Source organism: Entelurus aequoreus, linkage group LG20, assembly GCF_033978785.1.
Source record: "Entelurus aequoreus isolate RoL-2023_Sb linkage group LG20, RoL_Eaeq_v1.1, whole genome shotgun sequence".
Lineage (NCBI taxonomy): Eukaryota > Metazoa > Chordata > Actinopteri > Syngnathiformes > Syngnathidae > Entelurus > Entelurus aequoreus.
In genome coordinates, this window is record NC_084750.1 from 16,616,856 (window position 1) to 16,636,855 (window position 20,000).

At 35.6% G+C, this 20,000-nt stretch overlaps 2 protein-coding genes across 4 annotated transcripts in view; both read left to right on the plus strand.

Annotated features, from left to right (window-relative positions):
- Positions 1-20,000, plus strand: part of LOC133635603 (twist-related protein-like) — a 44,737-nt gene that overhangs the window by 4,664 nt on the left and 20,073 nt on the right. For all 3 annotated transcript variants that reach the window (XR_009822086.1, XR_009822087.1, XR_009822085.1), the window contains exon 2: positions 1,986-2,083. The gene's annotated coding sequence lies outside the window, so the exon portion shown is untranslated. The remainder of the gene's footprint in view (positions 1-1,985; positions 2,084-20,000) is intronic.
- Positions 9,839-10,468, plus strand: LOC133636403 (fer3-like protein). The gene has a single exon (XM_062030394.1). It carries the CDS (start codon positions 10,136-10,138, stop codon positions 10,466-10,468), a length of 333 nt encoding a protein of 110 aa, XP_061886378.1. The 5' UTR covers positions 9,839-10,135.

Here is a 20,000-nt window from a genome sequence, read left to right on the forward strand (position 1 = left end):
TTTTTTTCCTACGCTTTGCACCATGCGGCTTATAAAACAGCGCGGCTAATTTATGGTGTTTTCTTCGCTAACGCTCGTATCGTTTAGTATTCAACAAATATTTTTCCATATAACAGAGACACTGAAAAGGTGTGTTATTGTTTGGGCTATGGCGCCATCTTTTGGACGAGTTCACTCCCTGTAGGGGGCTGCGGTTTGAAAATGTACTTCCTGTTTCGTGCCTTGAACCGGAAGTATAAGCGCCTTGTCGTCTACTATCCATCTATAGTGTTTCTGTTAGAAAGGATTCTTCATTCATTTCTCCAAACAATGTTTGTGTCACACCCCTTTTGTGTGTTGTTTTAGTTCATCTCCAGTACTCTTATTTTGTAGTTTCACTTCCTGTCTGTCCTCTGAGTAGTGGCTCCATCTCCTTTCCTCGATTGGCAACCGGGACACACTCGTACCCGGTCTCCTATTTAGATCATCGTTTTGCACTACTACGACTCTATTGATCAACTAAAGAAGTCTTGTGCCTTAACTAGGAGGAAACGAAAGAACAAAAGAAGGAGAGTGCAGCTAACTGAGTGTTTCCCGCTCCCTCATGAGTGTTATCTTTTGTTACATTAAAGAAAATTATTTTTACTCACTATCTGCCCCTCGTCTGCTGCATCTTGCAGTCAAAGCTACCTACACGCATTCTGTAAGTTTTACAATATAACTAAAGCAATTTATTCTTACTATTTTACAATATAACTAAAACAATTTATACTTACTATTTTACAATATAACCAAAGCAATTTATACTTACTATTTTACAATATAACTAAAGCAATTTATACTTACTATTTTACAATATAACTAAAGCAATTCAGACTTACTATTTTACAATATAACTAAAGCAATTTATACTTACTATATTACAATATAACTAAAGCAATTTATACTTACTATTTTACAATATAACTAAAGCAATTTATACTTATTATTTTACAATATAACTAAAGCAATTTATACTTACTATTTTACAATATAACTAAAGCAATTTATACTTACTATATTACAATATAACTAACGCAATTTATACTTACTATTTTACAATATGACTAAAGCAATTTATTCTTACTATTTTGCAATATAACTAAAGCAATTCATACTTACTATTTTACAATATAACTAAAGCAATTCATACTTACTATTTTACAATATAACTAAAGCAATTTATACTTACTATTTTACAATATAACTAAAGCAATTCATACTTACTATTTTACAATATAACTAAAGCAATTCAGACTTACTATTTTACAATATAACTAAAGCAATTCAGACTTACTATTTTACAATATAACTAAAGCAATTCATACTTACTATTTTACAATATAACTAAAGCAATTTATACTTACTATTTTACAATATAACTAAAGCAATGTATACTTACTATTTTACAATATAACTAAAGCAACTTATACTTACTATTTTACAATATAACTAAAGCAATTCATACTTACTATTTTACAATATAACTAAAGCAATTTATACTTACTATTTCACAATATAACTAAAGCAATTTATACTTACTATTTTACAATATAACTAAAGCAATTCAGACTTACTATTTTACAATATAACTAAAGCAATTCATACTTACTATTTTACAATATAACTAAAGCAATTCATACTTACTATTTTACAATATAACTAAAGCAATTTATACTTACTATTTTACAATATAACTAAAGCAATTTATACTTACTATTTTACAATATAACTAAAGCAATTTATACTTACTATTTTACAATATAACTAAAGCAATTTATACTTACTATTTTACAATATAACTAAAGCAATTCAGACTTACTATTTTACAATGTAACTAAAGCAATTTATACGTACTAAACCCTCCCATGTGTGATGTCTGCAGTGTTTTCGTGCTAATATGCCAACATGTTAATAATGTGTTGGCATTATTCACCTACAACTGCGCTCTTTTTGTATTGTTTCAGTTTCACAAACTCGCCCAGTCGTCACCGTGGCGATATGGAGTCTGTCTGCTGATTGGAGAGCGAGCTTCCGTGACAGGCGCCGCTTGGGAACATTTAAGGTACGTAAATAAACATTTACAAAGCCTTTCGTACTGGTTTATATCTGCAGCTTTATGTATGTCAAATTATCTATTTCTTCTAAAATGTGGTGGTTAGGATTGTCCTGATACCAAAATGTATTTCAATACTTTTTGATACCACAAAAAATGGCATTAATGGCTTTATTTTATCAAAAAATCTTAGGGTACATTAAACTTGTTTATTATTGCAATTTAGTCCTTAAATAAAATAGTGAACATACTAGACAACTTGTCTTTTAGTAGTAAGTAAACAAACAAAGACTCCTAATTAGTCTGCTGACGTATGCAGTAACATATTGTGTCATTTATACACCTATTATTTTGTACACATTATAAAGGACAAACTGTAAAAATTGATTATTAATCTACTTGTTCATTTACTGTTAATATCTGCTTATTTTCTGTTTCAACATATTCTATCTACACTTCTGTTAAAATGTAATAATCACTTATTCTTCTCTTCTTTGATACTTTACATTAGTTTTGGATGATACCACACATTTAGGTATCGATCCGATACCAAGTAGTTACAGGATCATACATTGGTCATATTCAAAGTCCTCATGTGTCCAGGGACGTATTTCCTGAGTTTATAAACATAATATGAATTTTCAAAAAAGGAAAAAATAATTTGTGACGATAAAAAATATCGATGTAATCATAGTAGTATCGACTAGATACACTATTGTACTTGGTATCATTACAGTGGATGTCAGGTGTAGATCCACCCATGGCGTTTGTTTACATAGTGACGCCGGTCAGCTATTGTATCCTCCTACGGTGTGTAGTGAAGCATGTTTAGCTATTCCACGTCCTCCAGTGATAATGCTACTTGTAAGAAACGTACTTTATTCGTCGCCATGGAGACGAGGGTTAGTGATTTAGAAGTAGCTAAAACACTGCAGACTGCGGATGGATGTTAGTGTTATAACTTCACCTTTATCTTTACTTTTTACACCAAAATGCGTCCGTTCTCCCTTTTATGTCTACACACTGTGTCTGCTTGTAAGTACTCTGTGTGTGTGCGCTGCCAAACATGCTCCTCTGCTTGTAAAACCAGCAATGTTATGACGTGACGTCATGCACGGTACTTTTCAAACAGAGTATAGTACCATTTTTTAATTCATTAGTACCACCATACTATACTAGTACCCTAGTGGTGGTATATATATATGCGGCTTATGTATGCAAAATTATCTATTTCCTCCCGGATATGTACACTATATTGCCAAAAGTATTTGGCCACCTGCCTTGACTCACATATGAAGTTGAATTGTCCAAAATGTTTTGGTATCCTGGAGCATTCAAAGTTCCTGTCACTGGAACTAAGGGGCCAAGCCCAACTCCTGAAAAACCAACCCCGCACCATAATTCCTCCTCCACCAAATGTCACACTGGGCACAATGCAGTCCGAAATGTACTGTTCTCCTGACAACCTCCGAACCCAGACTGGTCCGTCAGATTGCCAGATGGAAAAGTGTGATTAGTCAGTCCAGAGAAGGCGTCTCCACTGCTCTAGAGTCCAGTGGCGACGTTCTTTACACCACCGTATCCCACGCTTGGTGATGTATGGCTTAGATGCAGCTGCACGGCCATGGAAACCCATTCCATGAAGCTCTCTGCGTACTGTACGTGGGCTAATTGGAAGGTCACAATGAGGTTTGGAGCTCTGTAGCAACTGACCGTGCAGAAAGTCTTTGCACTGACCCCTCTCTGTCAGTTTACGTGGCCTACCACTTGGTGGCTGAGTTGCTGTTGTTCCCAAACTCTTCACTTTTCTTATAATAAAGTTGACTCTGGAATATTTAGGGGCGAGGACATTTCAATACTGGATTTGTTGCACAGGTGGCATCCTATGACAGTTCCACGCTGGAAATCACGTTTTTTTTTGCCGATAACCGATATTCCGATATTGTCCAACTCTTAATTACCGATTCCGATATCAACCAATAGCGATATATACAGTCGTGGAATTAACACATTATTATGCCTGATTTTGTTGTGATGCCCCGCTGGATGCATTAAACCAGCGGTCCCCAACCACCGTGGACCGATTGTTACCGGGCCGCGGCCTCACAAGAAGTTTAAAAAAATAAAAAAATAAAATTATTTTTTATTTAAAAAAAAAAAAAATTTTTTATTTAATTGAATCAACATAAAAAACACAATATATACATTATATATCAATACAAATCAATACAATCTGCAGGGATACAGTCCGTAAGCACACATGATTGTATTTCTTTATGACAAAAAAAAAACAAAAAAATAAAAAAATAATCCCCCCGGTCCATGGGACAAATTTTCAGGCATTGACCGGTCCGCAAGTGCAAAAAGGTTGGGGACCACTGCATTAAACAATGTAACAAGCTTTTCCAAAATAAATCAACTCACGTTATGGAAAAAAATGCCAACATGGCACTGCCATATTTATTATTGAAGTCACAAAGTGCATTTTTTTTTTTAACATGCCTCAAAACAGCAGCTTGGAATTTGGGACATGCTCTCCCTGAGAGACCATGAGGAGGTTGAGGTGGGCGGGGTAGAGGTGGGGGGTTGGTGGTAGCGGGGGCGGGGGGTGTATGTTGTAGCGTCCCGGAAGAGTTAGTGCTGCAAGGGGTTCTGGGTATTTGTTCTGTTGAGTTTATGTTGTCGGAATGTGTTTGTCATTCTTGTTTGGTGTGGGTTCACAGTGTGGCGCATATTTGTAACAGTGTTAAAGTTGTTTATACGGCAACCCTCAGTGTGACCTGTATGGCTGTTGACCTAAGTATGCCTTGCATTCACTTGTGTGTGTGAAAAGCCGTAGATATTATGTGACTGGGCCGGCACGCAAAGGCAGTGCCTTTAAGGTTTATTGGCGCTCTGTACTTCTCCCTACGTCCGTGTACCACTCCGCACACTGCAAAAAGTGAAATGTAACTAAGATGAAATATGTCAAATAAGGGTGATATTTGCTTATTTTCTGCCTGATAAGATAATTCTTCTCACTAATCAGATTTTATGTTAGAGTGTTTTACTTGTTTTAAGTGTTTTGGTCCTAAATGATGTCAGTAAGATATTACAGCTTGTTGCTGAGATGTGATGACCTATATTGAGTAAAACATGCTTGAAACTAGAATATCAACTGTTGTGTCATCAAAACTCACAAGTATAAAACTACTTTTTTAAAGTAATCATTTCTTATTTCAAGCATGAAAAAAAAAAAATCATGACTTTGACACAATTGTGTCTCATAATTAAAACAGATGACAGCCAAATGGACTTTGCTGTTTTATTTTCAATGAAACAATAGAAAATACGTACTCATATAGTAGTACAGTTGGCACAGTACAGTAAACTGACAGTTAATATTTAAACATTTAACATGTGACATTTCTAACAATTTTGAACAGAAATAGTTTGTGCACATTCAGATAAATTCTTTAAAATTACAATTAAAAAAAAGTATATATACTGTATATATATATATATATATATATATATATATATATATATATATATATATATATATATATATATATATATATATATATATATATATATATATATATATATATATATATATATATATATATGCGCACTAATTGACTGAAAGAGCACGCACTTGGCGCGATGATGTCATGTTGTCGATGGAAAAATGCATTTTTAGAGCATATGATTTGCCTGAGCGGCTAGGAGACCCCGAGAGTAACAAGATGTTGCCTTGTTGCCTTTCCATTAAGAACAATAAATTAGTTTTTAGTATAAGTTTGCTGGTTTCAAGAAATGTAATGCCGAGCGCATATCATTATGTCAAGATAATGGCACTAGCATTTACTTCATTTAAGAATATTTTTCAACATATTGAGCAAAAATGTCTCTTTTTTTTTTTCTACCAAGAAAAGTGCACTTGTTATTAGTGAGAATATACTTATTTTAAGGTATTTTTTGGGTTGATTGAGGTTAGCTAATTTGACTTGTTTTGGAAAGTCTCGACAAACCGAATTTTCTTGTTCTATTGGCAGATAATTGTGCTTAGTTCAAGTAAAATACGCCTCATTTTTTAATTTATTTTTTCTTGTTTTTGAACACTGACTTTTTGCAGTGCACAGCGGTGTTTTAAAAAGTCATAAATTTTACTTTTTGAAACCGATAACCCATAATTTCCGATATTACATTTTAAAGCATTAATCGGCCGATAATATCGGCAGTCCCATATTATCGGACATCTCTAATGGGTGGCCAAATACCTAATATACTTAATAATAGGGATGTCCGATAATGGCTTTTTGCCGATATTGTCCAACTCTTTAATTACCGATACCGATATCAACCGATATATACAGTCGTGGAATTAACACATTATTATGCCTAATTTGGACAACCAGGTATGGTGAAGATAAGGTACTTTTTAAAAAAATGAATCAAATAAAATAAGATAAATAAATTTAAAAACATTTCTTGAATAAAAAAGAAAGTAAAACAATATAAAAACAGTTACATAGAAACTATTAATTAATGGAAAATTTGTAAAATTAACTGTTAAAGGTTAGTACTATTAGTGGAGCAGCAGCACGCACAATCATGTGTGCTTACGGACTGTATCCCTTGCAAACTGTATTGATATATATTGATATATAATGTAGGAACCAGAATATTGATAACAGAAAGAAATGGGGGGAGGGAGGTTTTTTGGGTTGGTGCACTAATTGTAAGTGTATCTTGTGTTTTTTATGTTGATTTAATAAAAATAAAAAATAAAAACAAAAAAAACGATACAGATAATAAAAAAACGATACCGATAATTTCCGATATTACATTTTGACGCATTTATCGGCCGATAATATCGGCCGGCCGATATTATCGGACATCCCTAGGCAAGCCTTTTTTTTATCAGATACCAAAAGTTGCGATCTTTATCGTCGTCGTTCTATACTAAATCCTTTCAGCAAAAATATGGCAATATCGCGAAATGATCAAGTATGACACATAGAATGGATCTGCTATCCCCGTTTAAATAAGAAAAATTTCATTTCAGTAGGCCTTTAAACAAGTAGTTTTATACTTGTGAGTAGGGATGTCCGATAATGGCTTTTTGCCGATATCCGATATTCCGATATTGTCCAACTCTTTAATTACTGATACCGATATCAACCGATACCGATATCAACCGATACCGATATCAACCGATATATACAGTCGTGGAATTAACACATTATTATGCCTAATTTGGACAACCAGGTATGGTGAAGATAAGGTACTTTTTTAAAAAAATGAATCAAATAAAATAAGATAAATAAATTAAAAACATTTTCTTGAATAAAAAAGAAAGTAAAACAATATAAAAACAGTTACATAGAAACTAGTAATTAATGGAAAATTTGTAAAATTAACTGTTAAAGGTTAGTACTATTAGTGGAGCAGCAGCACGCACAATCATGTGTGCTTACGGACTGTATCCCTTGCAGACTGTATTGATATATATTGATATATAATGTAGGAACCAGAATATTAATAACAGAAATAAATGGGGGGAGGGAGGTTTTTTGGGTTGGTGCACTAATTGTAAGTGTATCTTGTGTTTTTTATGTTGATTTAAAAAAAAACACAAAAAAACGATACAGATAATAAAAAACCGATACCGATAATTTCCGATGTTACATTTTAACGCATTTATCGGCCGATATTATCGGACATCCCTAGGCAAGCCTTTTTTTTTATCAGATACCAAAAGTTGCGATCTTTATCGTCGTCGTTCTATACTAAATCCTTTCAGCAAAAATATGGCAATATCACGAAATGATCAAGTATGACACATAGAATGGATCTGCTATCCCCGTTTAAATAAGAAAAATGTCATTTCAGTAGGCCTTTAAAAAAGTAGTTTTATACTTGTGAGTAGGGATGTCCGATAATGGCTTTTTGCCGATATCTGATATTCCGATATTGTCCAACTCTTTAATTACTGATACAGATATCAACCGATACCGATATCAACCGATATATGCAGTCGTGGAATTAACACATTATTATGCCTAATTTGGACAACCAGGTATGGTGAAGATAAGGTACTTTTTTTAAAAATAAATAAAATAAGATAACTAAATTAAAAACATTTTCTTGAATAAAAAAGAAAGTAAAACAATATAAAAACAGTTACGTAGAAACTAGTAATTAATGAAAATGAGTAAAATTAACTGTTAAAGGTTAGTACTATTAGTGGAGCAGCAGCACGCACAATCATGTGTGCTTACGGACTGTATCCCTTGCAGACTGTATTGATATATATTGGTATATAATGTAGGAACCTAAATATTAATAACAGAAAGAAACAACCCTTTTGTGTGAATGAGTGTAAATGGGGGAGGGAGGTTTTTTGGGTTGGTGCACTAATTGTAAGTGTATCTTGTGTTTTTTTATGTGGATTTAATAAAAAAAAAACAAAAAAAACCAAACAAACAAAAAAACGATACAGATAATAAAAAACCGATACCGATAATGTCCGATATTACATTTTAACGCATTTATCGGCCGATAATATCGGCCGGTCGATATTATCGGACATCCCTAGGCAAGCCTTTTTTTTATCAGACACCAAAAGTTGCGATCTTTATCGTCGTTGTTCTATACTAAATCCTTTCAGCAAAAATATGGCAATATCACGAAATGATCAAGTATGACACAGAATGGATCTGCTATCCCCGTTTAAATAAGAAAAATTTAATTTCAGTAGGCCTTCAAAAAAGTAGTTTTATACTTGTGAGTAGGGATAAATGCGTTAAAATGTAATATCGGAAATTATCGGTATCGTTTTTTTTATTATCTGTATCGTTTTTTGTTGTTGTTTTTTTGTTTTTTTTATTAAATCAACATAAAAAACACAAGATACACTTACAATTAGTGCACCAACCCAAAAAAACCTCCCTCCCCCAATTTCTTTCTGTTATCAATATTCTGGTTCCTACATTATATATCAATAAATATCAATACAGTCTGCAAGGGATACAGTCCGTAAGCACACATGATTGTGCGTGCTGCTGCTCCACTAATAGTACTAACCTTTAACAGTTAATTTTACACATTTTCATTCATTACTAGTTTCTATGTAACTGTTTTTATATTGTTTTACTTTCTTTTTTTATTCAAGAAAATGTTTTTAATTTAGTTATCTTATTTTGTTATTTTTTTTAAAGAGTACCTTATCTTCACCATACATGCTTGTCCAAATTAGGCATAATAATGTGTTAATTCCACGACTGCATATATCGGTTGATATCGGTATCGGTAATTAAAGAGTTGGACAATATCGGAATATCGGCAAAAAGCCATTATCGGACATCCCTAGTTGTGAGTGTTGATGACACAACAGTTGATATTCTATAGGTCATCACATCTCAGCAACAAGCTGTAATATCTTACTGACATCATTTAGGACCAAAACACTTAAAACAAGTAAAACACTCTAACATAAAAATAATTATCTTATCAGACAGAAAATAGGCAAATATCACCCTTATTTGAGATATTTCATCTTAGATTTTAGTTTTTGCAGTGTAGCACAAAAAAAAACCCCCAACTCCTAAAGTCTCAGAAGCATCATCATGGACCTTGACGGGGTCTTTCTGAGCCAGCACTGAGACCCACCCCCCAGGTCCAGAGTCCCCCCCCCCCCCCCCCCCCCTGCCATGGGAACTCACACCTATTTGCTCCCATTTGCAACAGAAAAGCTTTTTGCTGCTAGGGAATGTTGTGTTTGCTGAAAGTGAAGAAGGGAAAAGTGCAAACAGGACTGTGTGACCCTCCTGTCAGGACTCGGGACTCGGGGACTCAGGACCCTCCCGCCCCCTCACAAGCGTCACTGGGAGAGGTTCTGCTCGGGCCACTTGAGGGAAATGTTTTGTGTGTCACTTGCACGGCGCTTATTGAAACCGCAGGAAGGGCCTCTGGACCTTGGCCAAGGAGGATCTGGCCCCTGTCGCGCTCCATCCGGATTGGGACTAAAGAGATGCTCTCCTGAGCGCGCTTTAAAGGACGGCCAGGACCTCCAGGATGCAGACCCTGGACTCCACCTTCATCCGACTGGTGAACCACGTCGGCCGCGCCACGGAGCGGGCGGAGGAGAGTCCGGCGAGCCCGGAGGACGGGAGCCCGGGCCCCGGCAGGTCCAAGCGCAGGAGGACCGTCACGGTGGTGCAGCGGCAGGCGGCCAACGTGCGGGAGAGGAAGCGGATGTTCAGCCTGAACGAGGCCTTCGACGCCCTCAGGAAGAAAGTGCCCACGTTCGCCTACGAGAAGAGGTTGTCCCGCATCGAGACCCTGCGGCTGGCCATGGTCTACATCGCCTTCATGGAGGACCTGCTGGAGGACCCGAGCCCAGCATGACTTGGGGAGTACTTTCAGTGTAAGACCTGCTCGTTATGACTAGTGGACTCAACATGAACACCTGCACCTGTTTTTATTGAGCAATCATGAATAATCACATGCAGAACTTACATTCCATCCATCCATTTTCTACCGCTTGTCCCTTTTGGGGTGGCCCTGACCACCTGAGGGCACCACAGACTGTGGATGCTTTTTTTTAAAAAGACTTAGAAACCCTTCTTTTTTAAAAAAAAGTTCTAGTTCTAGTTCCATCCATCCATCCATTTTCTACCGCTTGTCCCTTTTGGGGTGGCCCTGACCACCTGAGGGCACCACAGACTGTGGATGCTTTTTTTTAAAAAGACTTAGAAACCCTTCTTTTTTTTAAAAAAAAGTTCTAGTTCTAGTTCCATCCATCCATCCATTTTCTACCGCTTGTCCCTTTTGGGGGTGGCCCTGACCACCTGAGGGCACCACAGACTGTGGATGCTTTTTTTTTAAAAAGGCTTAGAAACCCTTCTTTTTAAAAAAAGCGGGGGTTTTTTTTAGATATATGCGTGCTAGTTGGAGTTACATCCATCTTTCCATTTTCTACCGCTTGTCCCTTTTGGGACAACAAAGCTATGAACAATGGGAGACCTGTGGAACACTCTCCCTGACCACCTGAGGGCACAACAGACTGGATACTTTTTTAAAAAGGCTTGGAAACCCTTTTTAAAAAAAGCCTTTTTTTTATTTTTTTATTTTTTTAGATATTTGCGTGCTAGTTCGAGTTCCGTCCATCCATCTACTTTCTACCGCTTGTCCCTTTTGGGGTGGTGGAGCCTCTCAGCTGCATTCCATGAAAATGCCCCCCATCTACCTCAAAGAACTGCTCACCCCCAAATCCTCCACGCGACACCTCCACTCCGGACAGACTGACCTCCGAGGACAAAGCTACGAACAATGGGAGACCCGTGGAACGCTCTCCCTGACCACCTGAGGGCACCACAGACTGTGGATGCTTTTTAAAAGGCTTAGAAACCCTTCTTTTTAAAAAAAAGCGGGTTTTTTTTAGATATATGCGTGCTAGGTGGAGTTACATCCATCCTTCCATTTTCTACCGCTTGTCCCTTTTGGGGTGGCCCTGACCACCTGAGGGCACCACAGACTGTGGATGCTTTTAAAAAAAAGGCTTAGAAACCCTTCTTTTTCAAAAAAAAGCGGGTTTTTTTTTAGATATATGCGTGTTAGTTGGAGTTACATCCATCCTTCCATTTTCTACCGCTTGTCCCTTTTGGGGTGGCCCTGACCACCTGAGGGCACCACTGACTGTGGATGCTTTTTAAAAGGCTTAGAAACCCTTCTTTTTAAAAAAAAAAGCGTTTTTTTTTTTAGATATATGCGTGCTAGGTGGAGTTACATCCATCCTTCCATTTTCTACTGCTTGTCCCTTTTGGGGTGGCCCTGACCACCTGAGGGCACCACAGGCTGTGGATGCTTTTAAAAAAAGGCTAAAAAACCCTTCTTTTAAAAAAAAAAAGGCTTTTTTTTTAGATATATGCGTGCTAGTTCTAATTCCCATCCATCCATCCATTTTCTAACGCTTGTCCCTTTTGGGGTGGCCCTGACCACCTGAGGGCACCACAGACTGTGGATGCTTTTTAAAAAAGGCTTAGAAACCCTTCTTTTAAAAAAAAAGCGGGTTTTTTTTTAGATATATGCGTGCTAGTTGGAGTTACATCCATCCTTCCATTTTCTACCGCTTGTCCCTTTTGGGACAACAAAGCTATGAACAATGTGAGACCTGTGGAACGCTCTCCCTGACCACCTGAGGGCACAACAGACTGGATACTTTTTAAAAAAGGCTTGGAAACCCTTTTTTAAAAAAAAGCCTTTTTTTTTTTTTTTTTTTTTTTAAGATATATGCGTGCTAGTTCGAGTTCCGTCCATCCATCCATTTTCTACCGCTTGTCCCTTTTGGGGTGGCGGGGGAGCCTATCTCAGCTGCATTCCATGGAAATGCCCCCCCTCTACCTCAAAGAACTGCTCACCCCCAAATCCTCCACGCGACACCTCCGCTCCGGACAGACTGACCTCCTCCAACCTCCGAGGACAAAGCTACGAACAATGGGAGACCCGTGGAACGCTCTCCCTGACCACCTGAGGGCACCACAGACTGTGGATGCTTTAAAAAAAAAAGGCTTAGAAAACCTTCTTTTAAAAAAAAAAAAAGTATTTTTTTTTTTAGATATATGCGTGCTAGTTCTAGTTCCATCCATCCATCCATTTTCTACCGCTTGTCCCTTTTGGGGTGGGGGTGGGGTCGCTGGAGCCTATCTCAGCTGCATTCCATGGAAATTCCCCCCCTCTACCTCAAAGAACTGCTCACCCCCAAATCCTCCGCTCCGGACAGACTGACCTCCTCCAACCTTCAGGGACAAAGCTTTGAACAATGGGAGACCCGTGGAACGCTCTCCCTGACCACCTGAGGGCACCACAGACTGTGGATACTTTTAAAAAGCTTGGAAACCCTTCTTTTAAAAAAAAAAAAAAGATATATGATAGATATATGCGTGCTAGTTCTAGTTCCATCCATTTTCTACCGCTTGTTCTTTTTGGGGGGGGGTGCTGGAGCCTCTCTCAGCTGCATTCGGGCCGAAAGGCGGGGTACACCCTGGACAAGTCGCCACCTCATCGCAGGACTTTTAAAAAAAGGAGCCTAACATTTGGAAACTATTGGAATTTTATCATCGGAATGTCACCTGGAACGTTCTTTAAATGTGTCACTGCGGCATTGCTCAGTTGGTAGAGTGGACGTGGCCAGCAGTTTGAGGGTTCCGGGTTCGATTCCCGCTTCCGCCGTCCTTGGGCAAGACACTTTACCCACCTGCTCCCAGTGCCACCCACACTGCTTGAAATGTAACTTAGATATTGGGTTTCACCATGTAAAAGTGCTTTGAGTCACTAGAGAAAAGCGCTATATAAATATAATTCACTTCACTTTTAAGTGTTTTCTAAAGTCCCAACTTGCTCATCGCAGCTTTTCAGCTCATTTTGCAGCTCCACACCGCAAATATTTTTGACATTTCACCCGTTCACTGTTAGCATGTTAGCTATTTGAGCTCATTTTGCAGATGTACAGTCATCCATCCATTTTCTACCGCTTGTCCCTTTCGGGATCGCAGGGGGCGCTGGAGCCAAGTATGTTTTGTTATTTGACTCTCTTGCTAGCATGCTAATGTTTACATGCTAGTTTTTGAGCAAACTTGACAATATTTCCAATATTTTGACATTTTCCCTGTTAGCATGTTGGCTATTTGAGCTCATTTTGCAGATATACAATTATATGTTTTGTTATTTGACTCTCTTGCTAGCATGCTAATGTTAACATGCTAGTTTTTGAGCAAACTTGACAATATTTCCAATATTTTGACATTTTAACTGTTAGCATGTTGGCTATTTGAGCTCATTTTGCAGATGTACAGTCATGTTTTGGTATTTGACTCTCTTGCTAGCATGCTAATGTTAACATGCTAGTTTTTGAGCAAAATTGACTATTTCCAATATTTTTACGTTGTAACTGTTAGCATGTTGGCTATTTGAGCTCATTTTGCAGATGTAAAGTCTTGTTATTTGACTCTCTTGCTAGCATGCTAATGTTAACATGGTAGTTTTGGAGCAAACTTGACAATATTTCCAATATTTTGACATTTTAACTGTTAGCATGTTGGCTATTTGAGCTCATTTTGCAGATATACAATTATATGTTTTGTTATTTGACTCTCTTGCTAGCATGCTAATGTTCACATGCTAGTTTTTGAGCAAACTTGACAATATTTCCAATATTTTGACATTTTCCCTGTTAGCATGTTGGCTATTTGAGCTCATTTTGCAGATATACAATTATATGTTTTGTTATCTGACTCTCTTGCTAGCATGCTAATGTTTACATGCTAGTTTTTGAGCAAACTTGACAATATTTCCAATATTTTGACATTTTAACTGTTAGCATGTTGGCTATTTGAGCTCATTTTGCAGATGTACAGTCATGTTTTGGTATGTGACTCTCTTGCTAGCATGCTAATGTTAACATGCTAGTTTTTTGAGCAAAATTGACTATTTCCAATATTTTTACATTGTAACTGTTAGCATGTTGGCTATTTGAGCTCATTTTGCAGATGTACAGTCTTATTTGACTCTATTGCTAGCATGCTAATGTTAACATGGTAGTTTTGGAGCAAACTTGACAATATTTCCAATATTTTGACATTTTCCCTGTTAACTGTTAGCATGTTGGCTATTTGAGCTCATTTTGCAGATGTACAGTCTTGTTATTTGACTCTCTAGCTAGCATGCTAATGTTAACATGCTAGTTTTGGAGCAAACTTGACAATATTTCCAATATTTTGACATTTTAACTGTTAGCATGTTGGCTATTTGAGCTCATTTTGCAGATATACAAATATATGTTTTATTTGACTCTCTTGCTAGCATGCTAATGTTTACATGCTAGTTTTTGAGCAAACTTGACAATATTTCCAATATTTTGACATTTTCCATGTTAGCATGTTGGCTATTTGAGCTCATTTTGCAGATATACAATTATATGTTTTGTCATTTGACTCTCTTGCTAGCATGCTAATGTTAACATGCTAGTTTTTGAGCAAACTTGACAATATTTCCAATATTTTGACATTTTAACTGTTAGCATGTTGGCTATTTGAGCTCATTTTGCAGATGTACAGTCATGTGTTTTGTTATTTGACTCTCTTACTAGCATGCTAATGTTAACATGGTAGTTTTGGAGCAAACTTGACAATATTTCCAATATTTTTACATTGTAACTGTTAGCATGTTGGCTATTTGAGCTCATTTTGCAAATATACAATTATCTGTTTTGTTATTTAACTCTTTTGCTAGTATGCTAATGTTAACATGCTAGCTTTTGAGGACATTTTACAGGTTTACGCCTCAAAGTATTTTGTTGTTTGGTTGACATATGTAAATTGTTAATACATTAGCATGCTACACAGGTTTAGATGTTTACAAAACATCTTAAAAAGTTGCAAAATACCTCATATCCGTGTTAGCAATTAAAATGTCAGTAGTTGAACGTGTAACTAACTACAATTGAGACCATCAACAACATGAAGTACACCTTCACTTTCATGGTGTATTTTATTAGTGCTGTCAAATGATTCATTTTTCTTAGTCCGATTAATCGCACTTTGGAATTTGGATGAATCCCAGCTTATTATTAAAAATACCTGACAAAAAAAAGACTCTAATATTTGGAAACAGTTGCAATTTTATTGTCAGAATGTCATCCAGGAACATTTTTTTAAATGTGTTACTTGAATGCACCACATTTATTTGCTCAAAACTTGCTGACAATGTCATAATTTGTCATAAATGTGTGCAACAGAAGTGTAGATAAAGCCACGTTACGACCGTATAACAAGCAGGTCACGGTTAAGTCGGGGGTCGGCAACCCAAAATGTTGAAAGAGCCATATTGGAACAAAAATACACAAAAAAATATCTGTCTGGAGCCGCAACAAATGAAAAGCCTTCTATAAGTTATATTTCACGTGTCTTTACTGTGTATGTAATTGAACATTTGTGTATTTATAATATGTTGTGCAAAGGACATTTTATACCTTTTGGAAACTCATCTTGTATTTGACATTGTTTATAGGGTTAGGCGCAGTAAGTGTTCAACTTCAGCCTAAACCCTTTCGGTCTGCAACATTTTCAATTGATGAATGTACAACTGTTTGTTTATTTTGTTGACCACTGACCGAAGAAATAATTAACTAACTAACAAAGATTAAATTATTAATTTGACAAATAAACCTTAGGCTTAGGTCGGACTGATTAGAAAAAATAAATGTACATACAATATACATAATGTTCTGCTAAAATAAATAAACTAAATTAATAATAAAAATATTTTAACAAAATTAATAATAAATAGTAATAATAGTTTTTTAACTAAACTGTCAATAAAATTAAAGTGCAAATGAAAATACCACTTTAGTCATAATTTTTGCGCTTAAGAAATTTCTCTTATGAATTTCACTCTGGTTGTTTTATATTGTCATTATTGCCCCAAGTGGTAGAAAAGTGTATTACGACTAAGTACCGCTGTGGCCTATGCGGACCACGGCTGGTAAATCACAAAGATTAAATTATTAATCTAATAATAGTTTTTTTTAACTAAACTGTCAAAAAAATTAAAATGCAAATGAAAGTACCACTTGAGTCATAATTTTTGCGCTTAAGAAATTTCTCTATGAATTTCACTCTGGTTGTTTTATATTGTCATTACTGCCACAAGTGGTAGAAAAGTGTATTACGACTAAGTACCGCTGTGGCCTATGCGGACCACGGCTGGTAAATCACAAAGATTAAATTATTAATTTAACAAATAAACCTTAGGTTTAGGTCAGACTGATTAGACAAAATACATTATGTTCTGCTAAATTAAATAAACTAAATTAATAATAAATAGTAATAATAGTTTTTTTTTAACTAAACTGTCAATAAAATTAAAGTGCAAATGAAAGTACCACTTGAGTCATAATTTTTGCGCTTAAGAAATTTCTCTATGAATTTCACTCTGGTTGTTTTATATTGTCATTACTGCCACAAGTGGTAGAAAAGTGTATTACGACTAAGTACCGATGTGGCCTATGCGGACCACGGCTGGTAAATCACAAAGATTAAATTATTAATTTAACAAACTTTTGGCTTAGGTCAGACTGATTAGATAAAATAAATTTACATACAATATACATTATGTTCTGCTAAAATAAACTAAATTAATAATAAATAGTAATAATAGTTTTTTTTTAATTAAACTGTCAATAAAATTAAAGTGCAAATGAAAATACCACGTTAGTCATAACTTTTGCGCTTAAGAAATTTCTCTATGAATTTCACTCTGGTTGTTTTATATTGTCATTATTGCCCCAAGTGGTAGAAAAGTGTACTACGACTAAGTACCGCTGTGGCCTATGCAAACCACGGCTGGTAAATCACAAAGATTAAATTATTAATCTAATAATAGTTTTTTAAACTAAACTGTCAAAAAAATTAAAATGCAAATGAAAATACCACGTTAGTCATAATTTTTGCGCTTAAGAAATTTCTCTATGAATTTCACTCTGGTTGTTTTATATTGTCATTACTGCCACAAGTGGTAGAAAAGTGTATTACGACTAAGTACCGCTGTGGCCTATGCGGACCACGGCTGGTAAATCACAAAGATTAAATTATTAATTTAACAAATAAACCTTAGGCTTAGGTCAGACTGATTAGACAAAATACATTATGTTCTGCTAAAATAAATCAAATAAATTAATAATAAATAGTAATAATAGTTTTTTTTTAACTAAACTGTCAATAAAATTAAAGTGCAAATGAAAGTACCACTTTAGTCATAATTTTTGCGCTTAAGAAATTTCTCTTATGAATTTCACTCTGGTTGTTTTATATTGTCATTACTGCCACAAGTGGTAGAAAAGTGTATTACGACTAAGTACCGCTGTGGCCTATGCAAACAATGGCTGGTAAATCACAAAGATTAAATTATTAATGTAACAAATAAACCTTAGGCTTAGGTCGGACTGATTAGAAAAAATAAATTTACATACAATATACATTATGTTCTGCTAAAATAAACTAAATTAATAATGAATAGTAATAATAGTTTTTTTTAAATTAAACTGTCAATAAAATTAAAGTGCAAATGAAAATACCACGTTAGTCATAACTTTTGCGCTTAAGAAATTTCTCTATGATTTTCACTCTTGTTGTTTTATATTGTCATTACTGCCACAAGTGGTAGAAAAGTGTACTACGACTAAGTACCGCTGCGGCCTATGCGGACCACGGCTGGTAAATCACAAAGATTAAATTATTAATCTAATAATAGTTTTTTTAACTAAACTGTCAAAAAAATTAAAATGCAAATGAAAATACCACGTTAGTCATAATTTTTGCGCTTAAGAAATTTCTCTATGAATTTCACTCTGGTTGTTTTATATTGTCATTACTGCCACAAGTGGTAGAAAAGTGTATTACGACTAAGTACCGCTGTGGCCTATGCGGACCACGGCTGGTAAATCACAAAGATTAAATTATGAATGTAACAAATAAACCTTAGGTTTAGGTCAGACTGATTAGACAAAATAAATTGACATACAATATACATTATTTTAACTGCTTTTTATCTAACAAATTGTTCTTAGGGTAATTTTGTATTTGCTTTTTTAATGTGTATTTTACTTCTGTTTTAAATTTTATTTTTTTAGTCTGTCCTTTGCCTTTATTTCTTTGTGGTGTACAGCCCTTTGTTTTTCAACTGTGGTTGTTTTTAAAGGGCTTTATAAATAAAGTTGGTATGGTATGGTATTAAGTTCTGCTAAAATAAATAAAATAAATTAATAATAAATAGTAATAATAGTTTTTTTTAAACTAAACTGTCAATAAAATTAAAGTGCAAATGAAAATACCACGTTAGTCATAATTTTTGCGCTTAAGAATTTTCTCTATGAATTTCACTCTGGTTTTATATTGTCATTACTGCCACAAGTGGTAGAAAAGTGTATTACAACTAAGTACCGCTGTGGCCTATGCGGACCACGGCTGGTAAAAGACATATATTACATTCTAGGGGGCGCTCCAAACACTGGTATATATATAGTACACGTTAGCGTTATAGTGACTTGATTTTTCATGCTCATTTTTTTTGCTGTTTTTATCTGCCACATGTGAAAAGCCGGCTGGTCTGTGAAAATAATGCATACATTAAACCGGTCCCTGGTGGAAAAAAATGTTGGGGACCCTCGTTCTAAAGGATGTATTACAATCTTTGCACGCTGGGTAACGTTTGCTGTGGTCTGGAACAACATGGCACACAAACAACTGAAATGCAGCCAATATTACATACAGATAATGTGTCATGAGACATGCACATATAAATTAAATAAGCAAAGGAAAGTAAATGAGCATAAATATACCTACAAGTGAGGCATAATGATGCAATATGTACATACAGCTAGCCTATATAGCATGCTAGCATGGATTAGCTTGCAGCAAATATGCCTGATTAGCACTCCAACAAGTCAAAAACATCAACAAAGCTCACCTTTGTGCATTCACGCACAGTATAAAAAGTTTGGTGGACAAAGGAGTGGCATAAAACATGTCTTTCTGTGGCAATGTCGGAGAAAGTTGTACGTGTAGACAAATTACGATGAGTTCAAGGATCGCTGAAATTAGTAGGACAAAATGGTGCTTGCAAAATAGTCTCATCGGTGAATGATGTTTCATATAGAGTGGGAATTCTAACAATTAGGAAGGATTTGTCATGTTTGTCCTACAGAAAATATATTAAATAAGGCCCGAGCTGTTTGTTTACATGCTTTTTTTTATTTCTCTTTGCTATTAGGGTTTTTTGGACCCTAATTAGAATAAAAACTAAGAATCATCTTTCGATATGATGTACTTAGTCCATAAGTACACAAACGTGTACTTCATGTTTAGTGACATGCTAATTCTTATTT